The 17,684-nt window shown below is 51.5% G+C and overlaps 1 protein-coding gene across 2 annotated transcripts; it reads left to right on the top strand.

Moving 5' to 3' along the window:
• The first annotated feature begins 9,486 nt into the window (after positions 1-9,486).
• LOC113200590 (fumarylacetoacetate hydrolase domain-containing protein 2) lies at positions 9,487-17,659 on the top strand. Of its 2 annotated transcripts, XM_026414074.2 has the most exons (9): positions 9,487-9,683; positions 11,314-11,507; positions 12,149-12,396; positions 13,351-13,567; positions 15,405-15,464; positions 15,722-15,884; positions 17,052-17,160; positions 17,253-17,340; positions 17,470-17,659. In XM_026414074.2, exons 3-9 carry the CDS (start codon positions 12,155-12,157, stop codon positions 17,530-17,532), a joined length of 942 nt encoding a protein of 313 aa, XP_026269859.2. In that variant the 5' UTR covers positions 9,487-9,683; positions 11,314-11,507; positions 12,149-12,154; the 3' UTR covers positions 17,533-17,659. The 2 variants fall into 2 exon arrangements, with proteins under 2 accessions (XP_026269859.2, XP_026269858.2); XM_026414073.2 differs by lacking the exon at positions 11,314-11,507 and having other exon boundaries at positions 9,488-9,683.
• Positions 17,660-17,684: the final 25 nt, after the last annotated feature.

The following is a 17,684-nucleotide window of genomic DNA, read 5'->3' as shown; positions in this document are numbered from 1 at the left end:
GTCCTGTCTATTTTAATAAAATAAACCTGAGAAAGGACAGGGACTCTCGCTGGCTCTATCTGGAAAGGGACTCTCGCTGGCTCTATCTCGACTCTGAATGTGGGCCGTCTCTGCTGCTCCCAGCCATGGTTCACGCTGTGCTGATGAATGTTGGCAGCTGGCTCAGTGGGAGAAACACCCCTGAAGTCCCCAGTTCCCAGGGTGCTGTCACCAAAGCCCAGTCTGGCCCCTTGGTGGGCCTGGGGACCCTGGTGCAGAGGCAGCCCCGGAGCCTATACGCGAAGCCAGAGGAGTAGAGTGACTTCTGGAGGCTTCATCCCCAGGATTCCTTTGTTTCCAGGAAAGTCAGCTGTGGGTGTCCCCGTGGCTGGAGGGTGCAGGTCACAGGGCAGATGGGAGCAAAGGAGCCCAAGACACCTTCCTTTCCTGATGTTTATTTTCGAGAGTAAACTCAAGGGTTCTGCCAGGGGACAGGACAGAAATGAGGGGAGAGAGGGGACTGAGCCAGACCCCGGCGTCAGATGGATAGCCAAACCAATGTCCCTGCTGTTGTTTGAAGCCACTACCTTTGGGATCAGTTTTGACATATAAGTAGATACTGGAATAACAAATCAAAAAACAAAACAAAAAAAAACAACTTTACACTCATTTTATGAGATGCACAGAAAGCATGGATACGTTTGCCCCTCCCCCGTCCATGGTCACATTGGGAATGGTAAGGAGGTCACCTTACTAACAAAGGGTCCCCGGCATAGCACGCAGCACACAGCCCTGGGTGTACAGGAGGCATCCCTGAGGGCAGACGCTGGTCAGCAGACACAACTGAGGCCAGGCGCTGGGGTAGGCTGCCTTGACCCAGACCAGTGAGGACAGAATGGGGACTCAGCCCTGGCTGACCCCAAGCCTGTGCTCTTTCTGTACCAAGCAGGTGGGGGTGGGTTCAGAGTGACAGACAGGATGTGGACTCAAGTAGCTGTGGCAAACACAGGCTGTCTCTGGTCTCAGAGGCTCAGAGATGGTGGTGGCTGAGTACCCAGCTGGACCAGGTGCCAGGGGCAGGTGTGACAGGTGGGCTTGGCCCCTTGTAAGTGGTCCCACTGGGAAGAGGACTAGAATGAGGGCTGGGGGCAGTTCTAATGACCCTGCATCAATTCTGAGTGCACAGGGCCTGCAGCAGCTCACACACGTCCTTGTGACATGGTCATCAAGGGTAGTGACTCTGAGGCCAGTCTGCTAGGACTCAAACCCCAGCTCAGCAGGCACTCACTGTGTGACCCTGGGCTATTTGCACAATCTCTCTGTGCCTCAGTTTCCTCCTCTGTGAGATAGACATACATAGAACAAGTGCTAAATGAGCACATGTTCAGGTACCAAATTCAGCTCCTACAGAGGGCTTGGGCCACCTGGGTCCTGGACACGCTCTGCTCCGGGCGCTGCTTCTGTGCAACTTGTCTGCTCTCTGCTTCGGCCTTTCTGGTGCCGTGTGCAGAGTCCTCCTGCTCCACAGATGCTCTTTCTCTCTGGAGGGCAAGCTCCCCTTGACCCCCAGGACCCTGATGACCTGAAGACTGCCCTTCCTGCTGGGCCCGGCTTTCCCTCTGGCCAGCCAATGGACTGACTGTCCTGTGTCGGGGCTGGTCTAATCAGTTCAAGGGCCAGGATGCTGCCCCCGCCCCCGCCCCGCTTGCCCCAACACAGAAGTGCAGGTTAGACGTGGGTGGAGGGATGCCCTGGAGTGGCAGAGGTGGGGCTGTAGAGGGACCCCTCCCCGACTCTGCCCTGAGGATACGGAAGAATTAAGTCCCTGATAACACCACCCCCAGGGAAAATTCCTCAGCACCTGCCGCCACATCTAGGGCATAGGGCCCTTGCTTCCATTCTAGAATTTTCTGTTATCTTGAGCATATCAGTTTACTAGCCTCAGTTTCCTTATTTGTAAACAGAAAAATCCTCTGATCATAACAACTCTGGCAGAGTTGTTATGATAATTTAACATGTGTCTTAATTAATTCTTAATCTAGCCCCTTAATAAATGGGATTCTCTGCCCGCCCACTGAAGTTTTTGTGTTTTACCCTTCCTAGAGAAGGGTGACTCCCATCAATAAGCCATCAGAAAAAGGACATTTCAGAAGCTTCCTGGTCTTAAAAATAAGTCTGAGAGGGTCCTCAGTTTCCATGGTTCTTCCAAAGCCCCCATGGGCACCAGCCAGCTATTGAGGGGCAGTCACACCAATCAGGCCACAGCAGGTAACTCACTGTCCACATGCTCACCCACCTGCTACCGGTCCCTGCATGGCTAGGCGGGCAGCCGCAGAGGGCCCAGGGTAAGGGCAGAGCATCCTGTGGCATGGCCCACTTCCTTCATCCTCACTGTGGCCCATGGGACTCCTTGCTACCTTGACATCACAGAATGGGAACCCTGAGGACCCCCGCCCTTCCCTAATGCTTCCCAGAGAAGTGGCTGGTCTGCAGTGCGGAGGGTCCGGCTTCTCCTCCCTGTGCAGCTGTTCCGAGTGTTGTGTCCCCATCTGACCACCAGGTGGTGACTGTACCCCACATCTCTACCTCACCCTCGGGTCTGGTGTCCCCCAGGGAGGCTGTATGGAAGGGAAGCTATTTGTCATTTCCTTCACAGTCCCCTATTTCTGCTCATTCTCCACATGTCTCCCCCTAAAACACTTAAGAGAATCGAGGGACACTTTACAAGCCGGGTGTTGGGTGAGGGGATGCGGCAACTCTGCCCATGGTTTTATTAAACAGGACGCACATGGCCACTCATACACCTGACTGGGACACATAACTCCTCCCACACAGAACCTGCCAGGCCTTTCTAAGTCCCCAAGAGAGCTTGCAAACCCCACTGAGACCCTGCACAGGCCCTGGTCAGGTCTTGATGGCTTGTCAGGGACCCCAGGGGAAAGAGGTCCCCTGGACTCTGGGTCTCAAGCAGCTGAGGGTGCGTTCTCCTAGGACTGAACTTGAAATCGACCAGCCCCTCCCCGGTGCAGGTCATTTCTGGGCAGTCACAGGTCTCCTGTGTCTCTGGCCTTCATCCAGCGGCCTGGGGTGGTCAGGAACAACGTGTGTCCAAGTTCACAGTGGCCAAGGAGGCTCGCGAGGCTGCAGAGCTCTTTGCCCACCCTGAGCATCTGGTAACTGCAAGTCTACTTCTTGTGGGATCCTGCCTCCTCCACGCCAGGCACAACACCACACAGTCCCCTCCCCGCCCCTCCAAGCTCTCAGCTCCCAGGGCTAAACCAAGAGAGGCCCCATCAGTTCCTCAGGGTCCTGCTAGACACAGCCAGGTGCTGCACCTGAGGCCACAATGAGCTTGCCACCATCTCTGCTGTGGGGAATTCAAGTCCCATAGGGACAGACACAGAAGGCACAGAGAGAGATCCAAGGCAGTGTCAGTGACACCGGGAAGTTACTGTGGACCTATAATCAAGAAAGAGCTTGCCAGGAAATGAAGCAGAGGACCTGGATTCCCGCAGAACTATGAATAAAACCAAAGAGAGCTGGCTCCAAGTCAGGGGCTTCGGGTGCTCCTCAGGGTAGGAAGCAGTGGGGGTGTGCCCAGAGTGCTGGGGAGCCCTCCTTGCTACCGGACACACTCCACTGAGACCTCCTGCTGAGGACCTCCTTCGTCCTGAGCAGAGCTCCTTGTTCTCTATCCCCATGGACCTGTTCCATTCCAGATACTCCCCAAAGTCCAATGACAGTCCAAAGCAGGTACCAGGCCCTCCCAGCACCCTCACCCACTGGGCCCAACTCTTCAGATTAGGGGAGTACCAAAGGCCAGCTGTTCCCAAAGAGGAAACTGCTGGTACACAAGGGTGAGTTTCAATCACCTGGGTGTGTCCAAGCCAGCTGCTATAGGGAATGCAGTCCTGTGAGGGTCAGGGATTGGAAAAGTGAGGGGACAGTCTGCACAAGGAATGGTGCCTGTGGCCCGGGTCCAGAGCCAGCATGGCCAGAAGTACTGACTGAGTGGGGCCAAGATGAGGGTGTGTGGAGAAGGTCTCCCCCAACCTGCTCATCACCACATGCAGTTAGAGCAGGGAGACGGACTCATGCTCGGCCAGCACAGTGATGTGGCCGGAGGAGCCCTGCACTGGAGTGGCCTTGAGAAAAGGTCCCTGTGGTCCCAGAAAGCAGCCAGGTTCCTCATGAGCAGGTCCCTGAGGACAGGTTCACCCACCCCCTGCCACTGGCTGACCACCAAGCTCCTCAGGGCCGGACCCAGGCTCCCTGCCTCTGCTGGGCACCTGTGGGGAGCCATTCTCACACGTGATGGGGTGCCTCCCGTTGAGGGTCTGAGGCACTTTGGCAAAAGTCGAAGTTTTTCCCGGCCCTCTCCTGATGAGAGAGCCCATCCGTGTGGGGGTGTGCCTGACCACTGACCCCGGGGACCCAATCGCTGACCCTGACCTTGGAGTGCAGCCCCCCCTCAACCTTCATTGGATGGAATTCTCCCCTGAATCTCTTGTTCCCTAATAAAAGGCTAGTCCCCGGCGTGCTCTCTCTCTCTCTCCTGGTAGCCCTGAGTAATCCTTGCTGCCCTGCTGGGCGGCTAGAGGAGCCAACCAGAGAGGGGAGCCGTCTCGGACCTAGCAATAGAATTAAGGTAATTGAGTCTTGTGTTTTTATTTCGATCTCGTCTAACTAACTTTATGCCTAGAACCTCATTAATGAAACCACTGCGCAGGCCACGTGGTAGAGGCACCTGTTTGTTCTGTCTATTCCTCAACAGGATCCTGGCTTCCTGTCACTCAGGGCCCAGCCACACTGCCTTTGTCCCTACACTCTGAGGTGTAAACAGAGTCCCCTCTATTCAGCTTGCTCGGTCTGCTCTGAGGATTGTCCACCTCACTGTCCTGTCTTTATCTGATGCAGCTTGGCCCTCACTGTGACAGGAGGAGGCCGGGGCTACATCTATGAGATCGGTTCATTTTAAAATCAGGGCTTGTGAAGGGAAGGACCGTAGTCGAAATGGCTACAGCTGGATACAGGTTGGGAAGCTCAAAATGGCTATGATTGGATCTTACAATGGATCCCGATTTTATGTTTAAGGCTAAATACTATATTCTGAAAATGGACCACCAGACCTTCTATTTCTCACACTGACGCAGGATCCCTGTGCCCGAGATGGCCCCTCTGCTCCCCTTTCAATAAGAGGACTTTAGGAACTCCTCTCTCACCTAGGTCCCTGGGCAACCTGAAGGCAATGAGGAATGTCATCTGATGGGCACGGTCTTTCCCAGGTCATCATGACTGATCAAGGGGTGGGCACACACCCAATCACAGATAATGAGGCCCAGGGAGCCCTTTGCCAGGAATGCCGGGAAAAGCTCCCTCTAAGCCGAGGGTGTGGGAGTCCTGGAGCCGACCTTGCTTTTCCTCACTTCAAGGAGCCAAGAGACTCGAGTCAGAGCAGGAGTCCTGGTGAGGGTGCCAGGCCCAGGAGGCAGAGGGACGTGGGCCCCGAAACTCAAAATCAAACTGTACCTTAAGCGACTCCCCACCACCCTCTCCTTATCACTTACAGGAACGCTGAAAGTGCCAGACCTCCCTCCCTTAAGCCAGTGGGAATTGGATGTTTAGTACTTTTAGCTGGAAAATGCCCAAAAGCTAGGGTCAAGGTCAGCTGTAGAGAGGTGAACCTCCTTCCCATCCAATCCTGCCCTGTCACCCTGCCAGACTGTGAGCGCCTTGCAAGCAGGAGCCATGGCATTCACACCTCGTCCCCAGAGCTGGCCTAGGGTAGGGGAGTGGTCAGAAAGTGCTGCTGAAGCTCAGAAGGACAGAGGCCACTACAGTTGGCCAGGAGGCCAGGCAGGGTTCCCTGGTAAGGCTAGGCCACAGGGCCCCGACAGCACAAAAGGACTGGGCTGGATGCAAAGTTCATGAGTCAGCTCTTTTATTCTGGAACAAAGTTTCACACAGGAACAGGGGATGCAGGGACGGGTGACGCCAGTGAACTCACTCTCCTGCTCCCGAACAAAGAAAGGGACTGGGCTTATGTGGGTCATCCTGAGAGGTGATCTAGTGGGCACATCAGTTTTCTTGGGCACTCAGGAATTTGGACTTTTGGGTCGGGGGTCCCTATTCCCCATGTGGAGAGGATTTACTCTGAGGACGATCAATGCGGCCCAGAGAGGATCACGTTGGGTGTGATGAGACCCCTTCCCCTGCCTACAGCCAGCATCTGGAAAGGATTTGTCTTGGGAGAGGAAAGCTGTCCATGCATGGCTTTCTTTCTCATTCCCTTCCCGGTTTTTCATTGTCCCTACCTATTAGCTCCCGGTGTGCCAGGTTGTGGGGCCAGCTCCAGGCTGCCCAGAATCAAAGTCTCTTTAAAACATCTCCTCTTGGGGCTGGAGATGTGGCTCAGCGGTAGCGCGCTCGCCTGGCATGCGTGCGGCCCGGGTTCGATCCTCAGCACCACATACCAACAAAGATGTTGTGTCCGCCGAGAACTAAAAAATAAATATTAAAAATTCTCTCTCTCTCCTCTCTCACTCTCTCTTTAAAAAAAAAAAAAAAAAAAAATCTCCTCTGGGGGCTCTCTGCCCTGTGGGGCACCCTGGCCTGAGCAGGCTCCCACACACACTCCAGCCCTGCCCAGCCTCCTGCCACTTCCCTCTCCACGCCCCTTCTGGCCCTGTCCCCGCCCGAGAGCACACAAGTGAAGCCAGGCAGCAGTTTTCCAGTTTGTTAAAAAATCACCAAATACAGTAAAACATCCAGAAACTAAAAATAAGGCCCCAAAGAACAGGTCATCAGTCCCTGACAGCCAGCTAAGATTGCGAAACTTTCCAATTCCTTACTTTGTTGACAAACTTTCCCAGCCCCCAAGTACAAGTTTCTCCGGGGCAGACCAAATGGGGCCCACGAGGAAGAGATGCAGTCTCACACTTGATTCCTTACTCACCTCCTTGCTCCTGAGTAACTGGAAAAAGCAACATGAGGAAGGCACGCAGGCAGGCAGGAGGCACCTTCGCTCCAGGTCCCTCACCCAGGCCCTGCCCTGGGCCCTTACTTCCTTCATTTGTTCATTTTTATTTTCTAAAAAAAAAATTACCAGGAAGGGGTGATAAAATAGCAGAATATCTGCAAACCCTTCCCTTATGGAGCCTAGAGTTTCTTAGAGACAAGATATTGATAAAGTAAATCATACAAAACAGTGTAAATTTATACTCAATGTCATGGCAATGAAGATGAGACCTTAGAGCAGGGTACATGACATGAGGCTCCCCAAGGGCAGCAGCATTTTTGCAGAGCCTGAAGGATGACAAGGAGCCAGGTGAAGCATGATAGCGGGGAGGCAACACTGCCTGGGGCCTGGGGCTACACTTCGTGGGCTGAAACCAGAGCACTGGGTGCTGAGGGCTAACACCAAAGGAATGGGAGAGGGCAGCAGAGCAGAGCCGTAGGTGGGAGTAAGACCCAAAGGGTTTGAGTAGCAGGAAGCTACTGATGAGGTGTCGTTGTCTGCTTTCTGTTGCTACAACGGAATCCCTGAGACAGGGTGATTTATAAAGAAGTCTGTTTAGGTTCACGGTTCTAGAGGCTGGGAAGTGCCAGACTGGGCAGCCCTACCTCACAAGGACGTCAAGCTGTTTCCTAACATGGCAGAATTCAGAAGAGTAAACAGGCACATGCAGAAGACAGGCAAGCAAGAGGGCCTGGGCTCACTTCATAACATCCCACTCTCATGGTAACTTAAGCCAATCCCATGAGGATCCCTCTTAATGACCTCCTCACTCTGTGGCAAATTTCCATATAAGATTCAGAGGGGACCAACCATACCCAAATTATAACATGGGTGTTATGTCAAATTAGTGCTTTGGAAATCTCCCCCAGAAACAAGGACATGACTGGAGGTGACCAGCGTGGATGCAGGGGAACCACTGAGGATGTTGTTCTATTGTTCTATTCAGCCAATGCTGAACAACAATCATCGATCAATATTATCTCATCATATTGGAAGTCACCCACATCCACCTAGATGACTCTTGTTCAAGGCTACTCATGAAGCTGCAATTAGATGATGTCAATTAATAGCTAATAGCTAGTAGCTCTGCAATATGGAAACTCAAGAAAGCACCCATAGGAGGATCATCAGAGGCCAGACTGCTGGGATTTTAGGGATAACCTATACCTGCCCCTGCAGATAACAACTCTCCTTTAAAGAAATAGCTGGGTTGCTATTTGGCTTTGCTAGAGTCCGAACATCAAACCATAAAATATCTGATGACCATCTGACTGAGCTTCCCAGAATAACCTGAATGTTGTCAGACCCACCTTGTCATAAAGATGGACATGGGCAGCAGCAATTTATCATCAAGTGGAAATGGGAGATAAGAAAAAGAGCTCTGGTTAGGTATAGTAAAGCTGCAAGAGCAGGTGTCTCAGATTCCTTTAACACCTAAGCCAGTAGTGTTCACTCCTCTCCCTCAACCCACACCTGTGGCTTCCAGGTATGTTTTTAGGGTCAGTACTGAATAAGAGAAAACTCAAGCATGACTGTCTGCACAATATACTTTATAACACCCAAAAAGTTATCTATGGCAGTATGATGGCCGCTCTCAAGGACAACTCCAAGGGTCAGTGGTGAATAGTCCTCCCAGATAAACTTTGAGCACTATATTTATCTGTCTACAGAGAGGGGTGGCCCTAGATATGGTTCAAGTCAATTCGCGTGTAGTTGCTAGTGGTATGGCTGGATGGTCAAAGGCTGGGAAGGACAGGAAAGTCACCCAGGGCTGCGAGTTCTTCCTCCTAACCATCCCTGAACACTCAATACCAAATCCCAATGGCTCACATCCACACCACTCTGGGAAGAGTGACCTGGGTCAGATTTCCGGAAGTTTGGACATTGCACCCTGGTTAGAAGCTTCCAATGGCGGCCTATGCACTCAGATAAGATTCAGGCTTTTTCACGGGCAAGTCCAGCCCTTGAGATCCACTTGGTCTTTGATTAACTTTGGAGCCTCTGGCCCGGTCTCATGAAACCGCCTCTCCACTGCAATGTTCTCTGCGCTGAAGGCTAAGCCTCCGTCTCCCACTGCCTCGCCCTGCGCCCCGCACAGGGCACATGGGTGGGAATGGCTGGCCTCGGGGTCTGGAAGTCCCCGCTCCGCTCCTCATTCCCACTCGGGCCTCGGGCAAAACACTTCCGGCTTCAGGCTCCCCCACGAGTAAAACAGATAACAACCATCCCTCCCTTTCTAGAATGTCAATCAGAAGACAAAAATATCCGTCCCTCGCCGCGCTAGGACTAGGCCTCCTCCACCACTTTGCCCATCTATCGGAACGATGGCGGCTGGGCGGCCACAGAGCCAGCCTGGAGGAGGCCACCGAGGCGGCCGGAAAGAGCGGGCCGGAAAGCACTGGGTCGCCCTGAGAGTGCGCGTCCCTTAAAAAGTCCGGCCTACGCCCCTCGATGCCCCGAGGTCAGAAGGTACGTTCCGGGGAAGACCGGCTCTCCGACACTGCGCTCGCCCTGCGCGATTCAGCTTCCGGAAAAAAACGGGCGCCTTCTACTGCCCGTCGCTCCGTGACGACAGCGGAGCGCGCCTGCGGGGCTGGCGAGTCGGCTGGCTCCTTCTGCCTTGAACCTCCGTTGGGCTCTAACCCCACAGCGCAGGGCGCCGGGCCGGACCGGCAGCCGCGGCCAGGTAGGTTCGGTCTGCAGCAGACCCGGAGGGTGTCTCCCGCGGAGGGCAGGTTAGACCTGACCGCTTCCGAGCCCACGGGCGGCGGGGCCGACCCCGGTGAGCGCCTAGAGCTGGGGATCCAGCAAAGTGAGGGAGCGACTTCGATTCCAGGAGAGCAGATGGTGGGGCCGGGTCCGCCTGCAAACCTGCGTCTCAGGCCGCCTAGCTTGAGCGGTTGCCAACTCCTGTTGCAGTCTCTTTGCTGAAGGACTCTTTGGCAGACTTGGCCAGAGCTCGGGTTCTGGGGCATGCCTGTTACTGCAGAAGCATCTGGGTCACCTTGGCAGGTGACTTTACCTCATTAAGACTCAATGCCCCCTTTTGTTCAGTCGGGCGTCATGTCCCAGGTGATTGTTGGAGGGGTGAAACGAACCAGCATGTGGCTCTCATGTGGAAAGAGCAAAGTCTGGAGACCTGGGGTTATCTAGAAAAGCAGATGATTAGTCCTATCTGTGAGGCAGCAGGCCCCTGGGCACCAGTAGTCATGACCAATGGCAAATAGGGCTGATAACAGGGCCTCTGGAGGATCTCCTATTGGAGGCATTGCCCTGGGAGGAGTGGAAGGGTTGTCCATAGATTATCTTGCTTGCACAACACTCGATTCCAATGTCATGGATTAAGTACTGGCTCTTTCTCTTAACTGTGTGACACTTGGACATTGGACATATTCTTTAACTTCTCTAAGCCCTAGCTTTGCCGTCTGTAAAATGGGGTTAACAATGCCTACCATATACAGTTGTCAAGAGAATTAAATGAGACATTTTAAGTGGAACTTTTTTTTTTTAAAATTCAGATTCCCATCCTCATTCCCAGAGGTTCTTTTTTTTTATATATATATAGTTTTTTTTTAGAGAGAAAGGAAGGAACACATTTTTTTTTTTTTTTTTAGAGAGAGAGAGAGAATTTTAATATTTATTTTTTAGTTCTTGGCGGACACAACATCGTTGTTTGTATGTGGTGCTGAGGATCGAACCCGGGCAGCACGCATGCCAGGCGAGCGCGCTACCACTTGAGCCATATCCCCAGCCCTTAAGTGGAACTTTTGATACAGTATCTTGTGTTCAGTGGAAGCCATTACTATTATTTTAGTGTGTAGACTTTCTTAGTGGATGCGTTTTGACTGGGACAGCCTTTTGACAGTGGCATGGTTGGTGCTTGTGTAAGAAAACAGGGCAAGAGACACAAAGCCCCTGATTTTCTAGCTAAACTTGGAGGTCAGCACAGTGGTAACCTAAGTCTAATGAGTCTTTGACTGGACAGGATAGATTGACTTCAGGGGGTGAGGACCAAGAGTTTGGAGCTCAAAGAGCTACCTGCACATTTTTCAGCATCAAGTACTATTTTTAAAAGCAAGACACCATGCAGGAGAGGGATATGGTGGTAAGGGTAGAGACCCAACCTGGATTAAGAACAAAATAAAGAGAATGGGAGGGGCTAGGAATGTATCTCTGGGTAGACCACTTGCCTACCACATGGGGAGCCCTGGGTTCAATTTCCCACTGGGGGGAAAAAAGAATTAAGAGGATGGGATTTGTCTTTAAGTGGAGCATGGAATTCAAACTGGTTTCTGAACCATGTTGATATTTTCTAGATGATCTGAGGGAAGGCACAGTCATCTGTTGCAAGGTTGACAGTCAACAATGTCTCCCAAGAAGTGAGGTCAAGGGCTTGCTTCTGTCATGTGTTCCTTGAAGTCGCTGAGAGCCTTCTGTATGGCAGGCACAGAGCTCAGCTCCATGAACTCAGCAGGAAAGCCCTGCCTTTCAGAGACAACAGAGCACTGCTGTAAGTCAGATGCCCCACTGACTGTAGCAACCCCAGCAGTGGAAACTAAATAATGGCTGTCTGAAGAGGCAGGGTGGGGGCTGCTCTAGGAGTCAGGGGCTTGCACATGTGAGCACTAAGAAGCATTTCAAGTTGAAGGGCAACAGAATCAAATTAGTATTTAAGGAATCGCATGAGGCCAGTGTTGGCAGTGGGGCTGCAGCTGTCAAGATTCCTAGTCCCACTCAGTTCAAGGCACTTCCTATAGCAGCTGGACAAAGGTCAAGGCTGTGATCATCTTCATAGTACTGAGCCCAATAGCTGATTCTTGTTTTTTTTTTTTTTCCAGTTTTCACCTGTCTCCCAGTAAGCGGGATGGCAGGGCTGAGTTTGTGGGACCTACATCGTTGCCTCAGTGCCCAAAGCATTGCCAGGCACATCGTAAACTTTCAAAAAATAGTGGTTGAAGGAACACTGGGATCTCTGGGAAAGCCTAGAGCCTGCCATGAAGGAGTCACTCCCCAATAAGTTTTCATTGCATGAAATATAGCAGGTGAAATAACATAAACAGCACTTCCCACGGAGTGTGCCAACAAGGATGGGGCCTGGGGATCCTGATGGTGGTTCTGAAATCCTGTCTCTTGATTTTTTTCCTTCTGTAGGCTCTGATGCTGGTCACTGTTAGGAGGTTACTCACAGCTCTGCTGCAGGCTCGGAAGCAGCCCTTTCAGCCCTCCAGAGACATGAGACTGGTGCAGTTCCAGGCACCCCACCTGGAGGGGCCTCACCTGGGCCTGGAGGCTGGGAATGATGGGGGGGTCATTGACCTCAATGCATTTGACCCCACACTCCCCAAGACGATGTTGCAGTTCCTGGAGCAGGGAGAGGCCACCTTGTCAGTGGCAAGAAGGTGAGTCAGCCAGCAGCACCGCCCTACAGCCACTGCCCCAGTCCCCCTCTCCACACTCCCCCACCTGGGGAACACCAGCAGGTGGCCTTTCCCTACAGGAGCAAGGGAAGGGAAGCATTTTAGACTCCTGGCTCCTTATAGGAAAGGGGACTGCAAAAAGATTTTCTCTTGAGATTATTGTTTCCCAAGTAGGGGTCAGGGAGTGGGGCGTTCTGAAGCCAGAAGCTCTGTGAAATCTGGCCCAAGGATTGGTGACCCAAAAATTAAAACCACTTGCAGATGTTTTCACCTACTAAATTGGCAAAACCAGAAATGTTTGGCAGCATGTGGTGTTGATGATAACATTTTCCCATACTGTCGCTTTCTCCACAGGGTGGAAACAGTGTCTTGCCCCTCACTAGGGAGTTGTGTGCATCTCTGAAGTGCAGTGATATGCAGGGGCAGAGGGGACAAAGAAAACTATTTGTTGTGATGGAGGGATCTTCAAAAAATTTTTTTAAATATATATATATATATATATATATATTTGTGTGTGTGTGTGTGTGTGTGTGTGTGTGTGTATATTTAAGGGCATACAGTACACTATTTTGGGTATAGAAGGATGAGAGGAAAGGTCATCAGTGAGTTGTTCTTAAGAACTGCTCAGGACATAGAGGGTGTCTCCAGGGAGGGACATCATGTGACTGGAAGGGGTCAAAGAGACCTTGCCACGTATTCCCATTTGTGCCTTTTGGATTCTCCAGCATGGACATGAGTTACCTAATGGGAGAAAGGAAACAAACACTGTATGAATACAGTGCTCGAAGTATTCTCGAAGGACACCTACTCTGATGGTTGATAGAGCTAGGAAATATATTTTAAAAAGCAGCCATCTGCCCTGTTGCCTCCAGTCATGGGGCAGCCAAGGATTGCAAACCTGTTCCCAACCAGCCTCTTCCTGCTTGGTCTCTACAGAGCCCTGACAACCCAGTTGCCCATCCTCCCACGGTCAGAGGTGACCTTCCTAGCCCCAGTCACACGGCCAGACAAGGTGGTATGTGTGGGCATGAATTATGTGGACCACTGCAAAGAACAGAACGTGCCTGTGCCCAAGGAACCCATCATCTTCAGCAAGTTTGCCAGCTCCATCGTGGGGCCCTATGATGCGGTGGTCCTCCCACCAGAGAGCCAGGTCTGTGCCTCCCCACCACCTTTGTGTCGATGGGCCAGTCACAAGGGTACATTCAACTTGCAGGAATTCTGTTACTTGATAATGCATTAGGCAGAATCTGCAGGAGATAATACTGGCCTCAGGGGGAAAAATGACATCTTTTCCTGATTATGAAAGTAATTAAAACTAGAAAACTGTTAAAACATAGATAATATTAAAAATTAAGTCGGCATATTCCCACTGCCCAGGGCTTTTTCTATTAGTGTTTGGCTGTATTACCCCCCAGTGTCCTTTTACTCCTGAATGTGTTTACACTGTACATATATGCATGTTCTACTTAAGATTCCACCAAGGACGTTTTTCATAAATACTATTAAATATTCTCCTTGGCATATTTTAGGTTACCACATCGTTTTCTATTGTACCAGGGCCATAATTTCTTCACTGGTCACCTACTATTGGACTTGTTTCCAACTTTTAGATTTTTTGTTGTTGTTGTTGTTTTATACTGGGAATTGAACCCAGGGGCACTTGACCACTGAGCCACATCCCCCATCATTTTTATTTTGAGAGAGGGTCTTGTTAAGTTACCCAGGCTGCCTTGAACTTGCAATTCTCCTGCCTCAGCCTCCTGAGTTGCTGGAATTACAGGTATATGCCACTGTGCCCAACTCTTGACACTTTTCCAAGAATCCAGTCAGGTTTTGTCAAGGTACATCCCACATTCTAGTTCTGTGTTTTCCTCATTAAGCACTTCTATAAATTCTACAGAGGAATTCTGTACTTCCTGTCAGGAGGCTCACATGAGGTGGTCTTACAGTGTGACCTCTTGGTTTCCTTGACATTCACTAGCTCTCTCCCCTGTGAAATGTGTTTTCCTTGTTGTAGTTCCTAAGTGATCTGTGGGTGGCAGTGTGGGACGAATGGCTCCTCCTGGAGTCCTGGGGTCCTTACCTGCTTCATTGTAGCACATGGTTCTTGGACACCTTCTGCCTTCACTCGCTGATGTTCTTCTCTGCAGAGGCAAAGTTGCTTCCATGCCTTTAACATCACCTTGACTTCCTGTTCTTGAGTTCTGTCCAGTTGGTTGTACTCCCTGGTTCAGATGTTCATTTTACAACCTCCTCTGGGCAGAGAGGGCCACTGTGTTGGTTCCCAGGCCCCTCATTTTTCCTTGCTTTCTGGCTGTCATTCCAGGCCCCTCTGTACTTCCTGCACCTGGAATTAACCACATTCTCAAGGAACTGGTCCTTTTTAGTGGGGACTAGTGTTGAAGAACAGCACCTGGGAGTCGTGCATACTGATACCAGCTTTGGTTATCACCATGAGAAATAGCAGACAATTCAGAAGGCTAAGTCCTATCTACTTTGTAATTGTATTTTGCTAATTTGGGCCATGTGGAGCATTTGTTCCTATTTTATAACTCTGTATTTCTTTTTGTGCTTATTGAAGCACTTTTCCCAAGATGCTGACCTTTTTCTTATTAAATTGAGTTAATACATCACAGCGTTTAGAACAAGCTAGGGTCATTATTGTCAGCTATTGTTACTTGGTATCCTCTGCTACAGGCATCAAGAGTGACTTTATGCTCAGTCCTCCAGACACTCATTGTTCTTCCTTTACACTGGGGAGTTGTGCCCATGGCCTTCAGTGCTACCTCCGCTGCCGAAGCCTCTGTGGGTCCACAAGGCAGTTCTTCCCCAGCACTTCCTGGCTCTGGTTTGTGGGGACTGTAGATATGGACTAGCAACCAAGGCTACTGTTAGGGACCTGGGGCCTGAGGCCCAGGGCCCCTGCAGCTAGAGAGAACCATCGTACTGGTTCCCATCCCCCTCACTACTTCTCTTCCACTCTACAGGAGGTGGACTGGGAGGTGGAGCTGGCCGTGGTCATTGGAAAGAAAGGCAAATATATCAAGGTGAAGTGGAAGAGGGGACTCGCAGGCCCGACTGGAGCAGAGGCCCCAGCTTCTGTCCCTGCTAATACTGACCACACTCCCCAAAACAAAGGTGCCTGCTGTCCCCAGTAGTGGGACATGGTCAGCACCTACTTGCTTGCTGACACTGCCTTACCTACCACCTAACTTGGGATGACTGTTTTGAGATTTTTTGTTCTAGGGGGTTGGTGTCACCTATGATGTAACCTCCTATCTGGCCAAATCCCCTGCCTCCATAGGCCACAGATGCCATGGCTCACGTGGCTGGCTTCACTGTGGCCCATGATGTGAGTGCTCGGGACTGGCAAATGAGACGCAATGGGAAGCAGTGGCTGCTGGGAAAAACCTTCGATACCTTCTGCCCCTTGGGTCCTGCCTTGGTTACCAAGGACAGTATAGCAGGTGGGTCCCTGGTCTTTGTACTTGGCATCAGGAGAAAGCAGCACTCTTTGGAGGAGTGCAGGTGCAGCCACAAGCGAGCCTACTTCCATGGCCGCTACAGAGGGCAAGTGCACAGTTTCAGCCGAGGTCCCCATGGGCGTCCTTCTGAGCCCCCAGAGGGAGCACACTGTAGTGCTTGCAAAACTACATTCATAAAGTGAATCACAAAGAGTAGCCCTGCAGCAATAGTGGGCCAGGCTTCCTCCAGCTGCCCCTGTCTGGACTAGAAGCAAAGCTGGCCCTTCCGTATGGAAAATCACTGTGGTAAAGGCTGTTCAGCTAGGCATGGTGGTGCACATCTATAATTCCAGTGACTCAGGAGGCCAAGGCACAAGGATTGGAAGTTTAAGACCAAACTTAGCAACTTAGCAAGGCCCTAAGGACTCTGTGAGACCCTGTCTTAAAATAAAATAAAATCAAAAAAAGGTCTGGGGATGTGGCTCAGTGGTTAGGCAACCTTGGGTTCAGTCCTGGTACCAAAAAAATCCTGTTCACTTTCACAATAGAGAAGGAGAGGTAGGAACACCAACTGGACCTCGGCCAGCCACTGTGTACACAGAGCAGTGCCAGCAGGTGGCATGGCCACGTGCGTGAGCCACTCCCAGGGCAGCAGAGCCTGCCAGCACTAGTGCAGAATCCCCGGTAAAGCTCAATTGTGTTCCAGCTGCTCTGCCTGTGGAGGGCGGAGGGGATGCAGCACACAGAGCCACCAAGAAAAATACAGGTGTGTGCTAATCAGGTGGAGTAGGCCACTGCCAGCCAGCATCAGGTGACAGCAACACAGGGCTTTACTGTCCCTGCTTGAGCCATCACCCTGCTGTTCTGTAGATGCTGAGTCATTTTTATAGCTACAGTTGTCAGCCTCTGCTGTGGACAGATGTCCATTTAAGGCAAAAAAAAAAAAAAAGAAAACCCAGCTGCTTTTCTCCCCCACCCCTTCACTCACCCAAGTGCCTCCTGCTTGGTGCCTGGAGTGATGGGGATGCAGGGAGCCATTTCTGCACAGGAAGTCTCAGGGTACAGTCCAAGCTAGGCACACAGGGCCGTTCACCTGGCAGGTTGAAGCCTCTGTACAGTTTCATCTTTTTGAATGTGGGAGCGAGTGACCTCATGGTGTTTTCATTTCAGATCCCCACAACTTAAAGATCTGCTGCCGCGTGAATGGGGAGGTGGTCCAGAGCAGCAACACCAGCCAGATGGTGTTCAAGACAGAGGAGCTGATAGCCTGGGTCTCCCAGTAAGTGGGTGGGCCTCCCATCCACACACTTGGAGGCTTAGTTGAGCCCTCCAATGCTCCTGTCTCACCTGGCCGTTTTGCTTTTGCCCTAGGTTTGTCACTCTTTACCCAGGGGATGTCATCCTTACCGGGACCCCCCCAGGTGTTGGTGTGTTCAGGAAGCCACCTGTCTTTCTCAAGGTGAGTTAGCTAAAAGGAAGAAAGGGGGCAAGGACTGAGAAGGCTGCACAGGGTTGGCACAGACTTGAGGATTGCAGGCTGTGTAGGTGCATGTGCCAGAGCTGAAACCTTGGTGGCCTGCTGTTGCAGAAGGGTGACGAAGTCCAGTGTGAGATTGAAGAACTTGGCAGCATCATCAACAAGGTGGTGTGACAGCTTCCTCCCTTGAGCTCCAGCTAAGGTGGAGCCTCTGCTGTGCCACTTGGCCCAATACTGCTCCTCTAGGTAGGAGGAAGGAAGGTGGAGCTCCACAATAAATTCAAGTTGAAACTTAGCTTAGCTTCTGTTGTTTTGTCTTCTTTTCG

This window comes from Urocitellus parryii, assembly GCF_045843805.1.
Source record: "Urocitellus parryii isolate mUroPar1 chromosome 12 unlocalized genomic scaffold, mUroPar1.hap1 SUPER_12_unloc_3, whole genome shotgun sequence".
In the NCBI taxonomy this organism is placed as follows: domain Eukaryota; kingdom Metazoa; phylum Chordata; class Mammalia; order Rodentia; family Sciuridae; genus Urocitellus; species Urocitellus parryii.
This window is presented reverse-complemented; position numbering and strand designations above follow the sequence as displayed.

What these genes read in the sequence shown, in the direction of transcription:
- LOC113200590 (XM_026414074.2), top strand. Translation starts at nt 12,155, where the DNA reads ATGCTGGTCACTGTTAGGAGGTTACTCACAGCTCTGCTGCAGGCTCGG. An exon ending in TCCTCCCACCAGAGAGCCAG is followed by an intron (nt 13,568 to 15,404) that starts GTCTGTGCCTCC and finishes TCCACTCTACAG; the next exon opens with GAGGTGGACTGGGAGGTGGA. An exon ending in TACCAAGGACAGTATAGCAG is followed by an intron (nt 15,885 to 17,051) that starts GTGGGTCCCTGG and finishes TTTTCATTTCAG; the next exon opens with ATCCCCACAACTTAAAGATC.